Consider the following 10,501-nt stretch of genomic DNA (forward strand, 5'->3'; position numbering starts at 1 on the left):
TATTATATTATATTACAGTAATATATAAAATGTGCTTTTACCTATATAAAGAATATACTTTTTACACAGCAAAAAAAACATTTTTATAAAGAAATCAGTATTAAAAATTTTTTTTTAATATATTAATCAAATATATATAGCTATTATTTTATATTACAGTAATATATAAAATGTGCTTTTCCTTATGAAAAATATATACTTTTTACACAGTAAAAACATCATTTTAAAAAATCTGTAAAAACACATTAAAATATATATTTTGTGTGACTTATTTTGAGAAAATACATAATTTGAATAAGATTTCTTTTTCTTGCCTAATTAGCAAATTTTTTCTTGTTTCCAGCCTAAACTAGTTATGCTTAAAGCAAGAAAGAAAAAAAATATATGTTTGCAAATGTGGTGAAAAATATAATTAAAAAAATTATTCACTACATATTCTGTGAAGATGTGGAATCTTTATCGTTGTGAATATGATTTAAGTTTTTGCAGTGTCTGCAAAGCCTCGCAATATGATTTTCACTAGACAAATGCGCAGCACAGATAAATCTCACACATCAGCCTAATGCCTGGATATGAATGTGTTCTCAGCAGATCTGCTGACCGTCCTTTCATGTAAGACTCAATTAAACAAGGGGCCTGTGACTCAATACTTCGGCTGCTGATAGCTGCACATGATTGGCTGATTTGGTATCAAGAGATTGAGGGTGAGGGGAGAAAACCATAAGCAGAGTAATATGACACAGTTCTACATCTAACAAAGGTTCTCAGTTCAATTGCCAGGTGAGCATTCCATGTAGAAAGAGAGAGAGAAACAGAAAAGGGGGCGGGGGGGGGAGAGAGAGAAGGAAGACAGAAACAGAAGCAAACCAGGAGCCAAAAACATGAGAGAAGGCAAAGAGGAGGACTAGTTAGTTTGAGAAAAGAGATTAGTGAGGTCAAGCAATATACTGTAGAGTGAGGGGCTGAAGTACAATTGAGAAAAGGGGAGAGAAATTGGAGATGGGAGTAAAAGTAAGTAAATGAGAGAGACAAAGAGTGGACTGAAGAGCATTAATTTGTCAGTACCTCGTCAAGCTGGCATGCTTTGACCACACTCTTGTAACGATACTCATCATAGGTCAGACCAAAAAGGATGTTGTCTCGGATGGTGCCAGGCATGATCCAGGCTGTTTGGGAGGAGTAGGAGATTCGACCGCTGTGTCGGATCTTCCCAGAGGAGGGAACCAGCTCCCCGAGGATGCTCATCAACAATGAGCTCTATAAATACAGACATTATGTCTGAACAATGACAACCTTACAGTTTCCTTTTAGCAAATGTTTGCTTTCTCTTAAACAGCTAACTTTACTCAACCTTTTATATTTTAGCTTATTTTTCAGCTTATTAAAGGCTTCACACTGTAGTGTATTTGGCCTTTCATTTATTCACTATAATTGTTATAATTGTGAATTATTTGTTTAAATTGTTTAGTCTCTCTTCCTACAGTAATTTTTGACTTAAAGGAAGAAGAAAAATGTGTTTGTTTATTTTTTTCTTTAATCCTGAAATAAAATTAATTAAATAAATAATTGTATTAATAATTAGAAGTCATATATAATATGTATTTATATTTATATAATTTTTATACATATAAATAATAAATATATTATTTTACATTTCAGTACTACTACTACTTGCAATGATGTATATTTACGAAAGGTTTGAAAATAACGGGAAGCACTCCTACCTTCCCAGATCCCATAGAACCAGTAACAGCCAACATCTCTCCTTTCTTCAGGTTCAAACTGATGTCCTTCAGTACGGGAGTCACATATAGGTTAGTAAAGAAGAGGCCTGCATCTCCATTGTGATGGCCATTAGCTTTGTTCTCCTGTTTTATCCTTTCCAAAAGTTCACCAGGACCCTGAAGAAACACAGATTTACACTGTACTAAACATGCACACTGAATGCATTCAAAAAATGTTGATCCCTCTTCTTGTTTTCTTTAAATGCTGAAAATAAATAAAATTGACAATATCGCCTAATGTAGTTTAAGTACATGACCGTCTCACTGACACAAAACTGTACATGTTCCCATAGGGAAGGGATGATGGGACATTTACAGAAATAGAAGGAGGACCTGACTTACTCAGGGTTAATCGTTGACCTCAGTTAGGCTTCATGGGTCATTAGCTGTGTAGCTACTGAACTGAACATGCAATTCATATTCAAATAGACTGAGAAACAGTCAATAGAGAGCATAGCAATTAGTTCTCTAAACCTGCTTACAATAATGAGACAGAATTGAAATCCAGGAAACATGTTCTTAATCCAAAAGACTATGAATGCATAACTATACCTCATCCCAAGAAGCAGTCACATCTTTAAGTTCCAGCTCTGTGATGCTGAGATCATATTCCATTAACTTGTATTCCTCCTTGCTAAGAAATTCCTTGAGGAAATAGGTAAGTTGAAGTTTTAGGTAGAGCTTTGACTACAGAGAAGACCACAGTAACAACAACATTCTCTCAAAGTTCAGCACAGTTTACAGCATTACACAATAAAATGCTGATGCCCAGCAGGGTGTTCTTAAGAAACACAGTAGCCTAGTAAAGAGGAGTGTTTCCCCTTTATCAATACCAATCCAGAAATGTTTTAATTTTAACTCATATTATACCAGATATTATTTAGCATTATCATTAATACTCCTTAATACTCTCACTGAGTATTTTCCTCTTAATGTAAACAAAAACATAACTTTTTGCATATAGTGTGTACTGTATATGCATAAGCTCCACTACAAGTGACAACCACAAAAGTGGACTCACTTCAATCTTCCAAATAAGCCGCATGGTGTCGTACCACATCTGGATGGAGCCGGGCAGTTGTCGAGTGACAGTCATGCGCAGCACCATACAGTAGGAAAGAGTGGTGAATATGCGACGGAGGTTGATACCACGGCTGAGGGCATGAGGCACGATTGCGGCCACAATCACAAAGATGGCTGAGAAAAAATATGCAGAGCTGTAGAAGTAGCGCAAGGAGCCAATCTTCCTGGTCAACTTCACCTCATCCCTACACACAGTTTAGAGGAAGAAAGAATTACAAACATGTCCCTCAAATCCCTAAAGGTTCAATGTTTGCACCACTTTTGTTCAACCTGTTTACACTCCCACTGAGCCAAATAATGAGAAAGAACCAAATTGCCTATCAAAGCCATGCAGATGACATCCAGATTCACCCTCTGCCAATACATTGATGAAATTAACAGTTGGATGCACCACAATTTTCTTCAATTAAACAAAGAGAAAACTGAAGTCATTATATTTTGAAACAAAGATGAAGTTCTCAAGATGAATGCAAACCTCGACTCTAGGGGTCAAAAAACAAAAAATCAAGTCAAGAATCTTGGTGTTATTCTGGAGTCAGACTTTAAGTTTCAGTAGTCATGTCCTCATTTGTAAGTCGCTTTGGATAAAAGCGTCTGCTAAATGACTAAATCAAAATAAAAATAAATAATAAAAGATGCAATAACTAAATCAACATATTACCATCTTTAAAAATATTGCAAGGATTAGATGTTTTGTTTCCAGTCAAGACTTGGAGAAACTTGTTCATGCTCTTATCACTAGCAGGGTGGATTATTGTAATGGACTCCTCACCAGACTTCCCAGAAAGCTGCAGCTCATACAGAACATTGCTGCCAGGATTCTGACCAGAACCAGAAAATCTGAGCAAATCACACCAGCCCTCAGGTCTTTACACCACTTTGCTTTTTATCATAATTTGTATTCCATTTGCATATGGTGTGATTATTTTATAATTATTTTGAATCCTTTTTAAGTAAATCACTTTAAATTACCATTGTGTGTGAAATAATATAAATAAATAAACAAACAATATTAATAACTATATTAAATAATATAAATAAACTTGCTTTGCCTTGCCTTGCCTTGCCTTGAAGAAGAATGCCAGATGGGTAGGATATTTGGAGACTGTGTCATGAGATATCAAATAGCTAAAAAAACAACGACACATTGATTCTCCGAGACTGAGCTGATAACAAAAACACAAAGGCATACCGTGTGCTGCCATAAATGTAATACTACAGAGAAACAGTGGGAGACTGTGGCTTCAGGTTTCTCTGATCCAGACCAGCTATTCAGATCCAAAATCTCTTATGAAAGAACTTCACTTCATCTAGAAGTAGGAATTAAAGCACTAGGAGAGAAATTTAATTAACTGAAATATCAACTGTAACTGTTAATATTAACTTTAATTAAATCACTCATTTAATGTTCTCTGTTTGAGACGGCACACCTATGATCCACCCTGTCTGTCGCATATTGCACACACACACACACACACAAAAAAAAGAAAAGAAAAGCACTTCTCAAGTTGGCAAACTCATTGGTTTTATCAATTAGCCTGGGAACAATTTTGTTTGTACAAAGTTCTGGGTTGACTAAATTTGCCATAGTTTTCCAGGTCTGTGGCTTTAAATCTGAAATATTTTCAGATATGTGTTTAAGGCAGTAACAATTTAAATAGATTACAATAAGCAAACCTTTATAGTCCACTTTGTTTTTTGAGGAATTCTGTGAAAAAAGCTTCTACCTTTAAAAAAAAAAAAAAAGATTGTTCAAATAAATCCTGTCTTTTAAACTTTCTAACACTGATAATAATAAGAAAGGTTTCTTGAGCATCTGTATATCATGTGATACTGAAAAATGGAGTAATGGCTGCTGACAATTTAGCTTTGCCATTACAGGAATAAATTAAAATTTCAAGTGTATTACATGTACATGTAGTCATTTAGCAGACGCTTTTATCCAACGTGACTTACAAATGAGGACAATGGAAGCTATCAAAATCAACAAAAGAGCAATGATACGCAAGTACTATAACAAGTCTCAGTTAGCGTAACGTAGTACACATAAGCAAGTTTTTTTTAAATTATATAATAAATAAAAAGAAAACAGACAGAACAGAAAAAGAATAGAGAAAGCTAGTGTTAGAGGCCTTTTTTTGCTTTTGTTAATTGTATAATAAATAACAAGAAAACAAATATATAGAATACAAAAAGAATAGAGAAGCTAGTGTTAGTTTTTTTTTTAAGAAAACAATAAGATAGTAAATGAATAGATTCTGTTTAGTTCCTGTCTACCCTTATTTGGTTCAGTTCCGGTTCCCATTATTAGTTAATCATCGTTCATTCTGTTAACCTGTGTTGATTAATCATCTCGTTTGCTCCTTTGTTTCCCTGTCTTTATAAACCTTCAGTTTATGTCTGTTTGTCGTCCTGGATTAATGTTCAGAAATGGAAGATGTGTGTTGATGCTATTCAGTTCTACTGTTCTTTGTGTTTAAGTTATAATTAAAGACTCCTTTACTCCTACTCGTTCTTCGTGCGATCACTACAACCTCGTTCCGTGACACAAAGATCAAGAGAGCTGCTCTATACAGACAGCTTTTTATACTTAAAACATTTCAATATTTGATTATGAGGAACTTTTTGTTAACTTTTGCATTCTAAATAATTTTAGTAAATAAACTTGAAATGCATAATAATTGCCAGAAAGGAAATTCTATAGTACTAAATGTATTTAAAGCAATACAATTAAAATACACTTTTCTCTAAATAAATAAATAAATAGATAAATAAATTCAATCGTTTTAAATAAATGCTATTTAAAAATGCATACAATTTTGTCTAAAATAAAAACTAAAATAAATAATTTAAAATATATACTATTTATTATTTTGTCTAAATAAAAAATAGACTAAAAACTAAAATCAATCTTTTTAAATATGTTCCATTTAAAAATGTATACTATGTCAATCAATCATTTTATATATAATTTCATATATATGAGCATGTATATGATTATTTTGACCATTTCAAATAATATTTGATTGTAAGGACATTTTTGTTTGCTTTTGTATTCTAAATACCACCACTTGCAATGCACTATTACATTTACATTTAATCATTTAGCAGATGCTTTTATCCAACGTGACTTACAAATGAGGACAATGGAAGCTATCAAAATCAACAAAAGAGCAATGATACGCAAGTACTATAACAAGTCTCAGTTAGCGTAACGTAGTACACATAAGCAAGTTTTTTTTAAATTATATAATAAATAAAAAGAAAACAGACAGAACAGAAAAAGAATAGAGAAAGCTAGTGTTAGAGGCCTTTTTTTGCTTTTGTTAATTGTATAATAAATAACAAGAAAACAAATATATAGAATACAAAAAGAATAGAGAAGCTAGTGTTAGTTTTTTTTTTAAGAAAACAATCAGTTAGTAAATGAATAGAGTGCAAGTCTAAAAGTGCAAGTCTTTTTTTTAAATAATAAAATTAGAATAGAGACTGCTAGAGTTTAGAGGGTCAAATAAAGATGGAAGAGATGTGTTTTTAGCAGATTTTTGAAGATGGCTAAGGACTCAGCTGCTCAGATTGAGTTGGGCAAGTCATTCCACCAGGAGGGAACATTTAATTTAAAAGTCTGTAAAAGTGATTACGTGCATTCTTTTCGGCTCATTAAAAATGAATCTTGCTGCCATGTTCTGGATTAACTGTAAAGGTTTGATAGAACTGGCTGGAAGACCTGCCAAGAGATCATTGCAATAGTCCAGCCTGGACAGAACAAGAGCTTGAACAAGGAGTTGTGAAAACTGCTATTTTAAATGATAATAATATTTCACAATATTACTGTTTATACCGTGTTTTTGATCAAATTATTGCAGCCTTGGTGAGCATAAGAGATTCTTAAAAAAGATTTACTTACCAGCTCCAAAGCTTTAAAAGGTAGTGTACCAACTTTATATATCTAAACATCAATATATATTTTTCTTCAGCTGCTCCCATTAGGGGTATCAATATACATTTACTTTCCTCTATTTTCATTTATTTGTATTTTTCCAAATGAAGATAAATATGTCCCTAAATGTCATGTTTAAAAAAAAAAGTTTATCAAATGATCTCTTCTTGATTGTCAAAGGCCTGGCTATTCACTGTGTAAAAGCAAAAAACAGAGTTTTTATTAACAAGTGAACATCCTACAAAACTGTTTGGGTCTTACTGCCTGATGTTCTTGATGAGGGTCTCCATTATCTCCTCCCAGCCATAGGCCTTCACCGAATGCAGGTTCTCCATGATCTCTGAGGTCAGAGCCAACCGTTTGTTAGTCAGTAGCACCTTTTGTGCTCTAAAGAAAATCAGAAAAAAACATAAAATTGGAATGATGTGTCTGTTCTTACAGAACTTCACATCCTGTACATAATAAACTTCAATGTGGGTGTTTAATACATCTGACTAATATCTACGATGACGTCTCATGAGTGAAGGCACTGAATACAGACAATATACATACTGATTTAAACTTGATTGTGAGTTTTTGTGTGTGGCAATCTGTCTCAACATTGTTTACATTTCTCAAAGGCACAAGGCTAACCAGCCTCCTGATTACAGGAACAGAAGTGAACTACCTGTCCAAACTCTTCAAAACCTTTAACCAGCATGAATCACAGCTGGAATGTGTGTTTCTGTGGGAGCATAGTTTGAGGGATATCTCTAAAACAAAGCTGTGCCAGTTTGAGTCTGACAATGGGAATATCTTTGGGCAAGATTCACTTTTTGGTGTTAGGATGTAGGCTAACAGAAAATGTTAAGACTTACTTGTAAGGACCCATTTTATGTGAGAGAAAGGCCTGCAAGACACCCAGCAAAGAGATAGTGGCAAGTGCACAGAAGCTATTGACATCAATGAGTTCCCAGATAAGCCCTGTACACAGGATGCATTGCAATGGTGATATCCATACAAAATGGGCCATACCCAGGCTCTATACCAAAAAAAAAAAAGAAGAAATGCAACATGTATTGTATTAAATTTTAGTAATTAATAAAAAATTAAAGCTTTATTTATTTATTTTTACATTTATTTACGTCAAAGGCTGACACCTAGGAGCTTCTGCACATTTGCAGTGGTACAAAACATAACAAAACTATCTCACACATTCCAAGGAAAGGACACTCGAAGAACCCACATTGAACAAAGGTGCTAATTGCTTCAGACCACTTACAGAGTGTATCAATATTCAGCACATTGGCTCTACCTTCTTAGGACGTTCCAGAGTTTAGCTACGCTCCCCACTGAAGCATTATGTTAAATTTAATGCTCAGCCAACACGTTAGCAGCAGTATATTCATCTCTAATGGTCAGCCTCTTTACAAATTGGCCATATACATACTACTATTCAAAAGTTTGGTGTGAGTCTGATTTATTTTTTGAAAGAAATAAACAGTAGTATGGAAGCCCGTTTCCACCACTGAATAAAAAAAAAAAAAAAAAGGTTATTGCGACTTTTTATCTCATAATTCTGACTTTTTTCTCAGAATTGTGATATAAACTCGCAATTGCGAGTTATAAAGTCAGAATTGCGAGATATAAAGTCAGAATTGCGAGATAAAAACTCACAATTCTGACTTTTTTTCTCAGAATTGCATGATATAAACTCACAATTGCGACTTATAAAGTCAGAATTGTGAGATATAAAGTCACAATTGCGAGATAAAAACGCGCAATTCTGACTTTTTTTCTCGCAATCGCGAGTTTATATCTCGCAATTCTGACTTTATAACATGCAATTGCAAGTTATAAAATCAGAATTGCGAGTTAAAGTCCAATTTTGAGGGGGGGGGAGACTGATATGTTCTCAGAATTGTGAGTTTATCATCTCACAATTCTGACTTTATAACTCACAGTTCTTACTTTATTTCTCAGAATTGCGACTTTATGCCTCGCAATTGCGAGTTTATATCACGCAATTATGAGAAAAAAAAAATCAGAATTATGAGATAAAATGGCGCAATTACCGTTTTTATTTTTTATTCAGTGGCGGAAACGGGCTTCCATACAGTAGAGACGTTTACATTCCTACAAAAGATTTCTATTTCAATCAAATACTGTTCTTTTGAACTTTCTATTCATCACAGAATCCTGAAAAAATGTATCACGGTTTCCACAAAAATATTAATCAGCACAAAACGTTTTTTAACATTGATAATAATGAGAAATGTTTCTTGAACCTCAAATCAGCATATTAAAAGGATTTCTAAAGAATCATGTCACCCTGATTCATGTGAGACTGGAGTAATGGCTGCGGAGAAATCAGCTTTGCCATCAAAGGAATAAATTGCATTTTTAAATATTTTCAAATAGAAAACAGTTATTTTAAATTGTAATAATATTACTGTTCTTACTGTATCATTGAATAAATCAAATAAATGCAACCTTGGTGAACATTTAAAAGAGTTCTTTCATTAAAAAATCTTACCAACCAAAATTTTTGAATGGTAGTATGTATGCATTCTCAAAAAAAGTCTGTAAAATTAGGGCTCAATGTACTAGAATTTTTCACAGGTGTTTTTTTTAATACGTTGCATTCTGTTGTGTTTTAGGGTTAAAGACAAAAAAACAGAGTATCACAGGTGACCTACCATCCAGCAAACATACATAATTTGCTCTTCTCATACTTGCCTGATCAAACTTGCCCAGGTTGGCTGACATCAGACTGACCAGTTGACCTGTGCTGATCTTGTCCAAAACTCGGCTAGAAAGTTTCAAGGTCTAAGGGTCAAGATTAGGAGAAATTCATACACTTAATATACTGTTATTTTAATATACTGTCATTTTATTATATATTTTATATAAATGTATAGATGGCCCAAATTTTGAGGAATGATATTGGTGTCATAAAACTAGACACAAACCTTTTTAAATATTATGCTAAACAGTGCGATCCTGATCTGCATGCCCAGGCGGTGCAGCCCAAACATAGCAGGCTGGAGCAGGAGAAAGCGGACAGTGAATAGCAAGCCAAGACCAAAGGCAAGAAAGTAACCATTGGCTCGCTCCGGTTCGTGGACCGGGTCAAATGATGCAATTATCCGCCCTAAAAGCTGTGGCTGCACTGTTTTTGTAGCCTCCTGAAAAACAGTAACAGAAGTGGCATCTTCATTTTCAAATTTACAAACTTAGAATTACAATTACAGAAAAAGCTCAATATAAATTGATGTCCAAAGTATGTACATACAATAACAAAAAATGAATCAAGTGAGAAGTGGACGAAAATCTAGCAAGAGGTCAGATGCTGTAAGTTCTTCACTGGGAAAGTTACACTGCGCTGTTACCTGCAGTACACAGCTAGGAATCACACAACTTCATACCAATGAGCCAACGATATCCACCCATGCGCCAACAAATGAGCAAATATACACTTCATGCGTTTGGACTCTCTTGTACCAAGATGTTGTATTTAGAGATCAACACTCCAATTGAAGAGCAAAAAGAAACTACACAGAAACTATCTGGACACTTACGCCTATATATAGGAGGAAGCCAAATAACAGAAAAGGCCGTATGAAGCATCGTGCCAGTGCTCGTAGTAGACTGGGCTTTTTCCTTCCAGATGCAACTTCTCTGTCCCATTCTCTGTTTAGGGCAAGAGAGAAAA

At 34.1% G+C, this 10,501-nt stretch overlaps 1 protein-coding gene across 1 annotated transcript in view; it reads right to left on the reverse strand.

The window, feature by feature from the left end:
* cftr (CF transmembrane conductance regulator) overlaps positions 1 to 10,501 on the reverse strand; it is a 32,693-nt gene that overhangs the window by 20,359 nt on the left and 1,833 nt on the right. The window contains exons 3-11 of the mRNA XM_016450385.1: positions 10,368 to 10,479; positions 9,759 to 9,974; positions 9,526 to 9,615; positions 7,665 to 7,828; positions 7,069 to 7,194; positions 2,806 to 3,052; positions 2,337 to 2,429; positions 1,725 to 1,901; positions 1,066 to 1,257 (exon numbers count right to left, since the gene is read on the reverse strand). Of these exons, the coding sequence (XP_016305871.1) occupies positions 1,066 to 1,257; positions 1,725 to 1,901; positions 2,337 to 2,429; positions 2,806 to 3,052; positions 7,069 to 7,194; positions 7,665 to 7,828; positions 9,526 to 9,615; positions 9,759 to 9,974; positions 10,368 to 10,479 (1,417 nt within the window). The remainder of the gene's footprint in view (positions 1 to 1,065; positions 1,258 to 1,724; positions 1,902 to 2,336; positions 2,430 to 2,805; positions 3,053 to 7,068; positions 7,195 to 7,664; positions 7,829 to 9,525; positions 9,616 to 9,758; positions 9,975 to 10,367; positions 10,480 to 10,501) is intronic.

Source organism: Sinocyclocheilus anshuiensis, unplaced genomic scaffold, assembly GCF_001515605.1.
Source record: "Sinocyclocheilus anshuiensis isolate Anshui unplaced genomic scaffold, SAMN03320099.WGS_v1.1 scaffold3136, whole genome shotgun sequence".
Lineage (NCBI taxonomy): Eukaryota > Metazoa > Chordata > Actinopteri > Cypriniformes > Cyprinidae > Sinocyclocheilus > Sinocyclocheilus anshuiensis.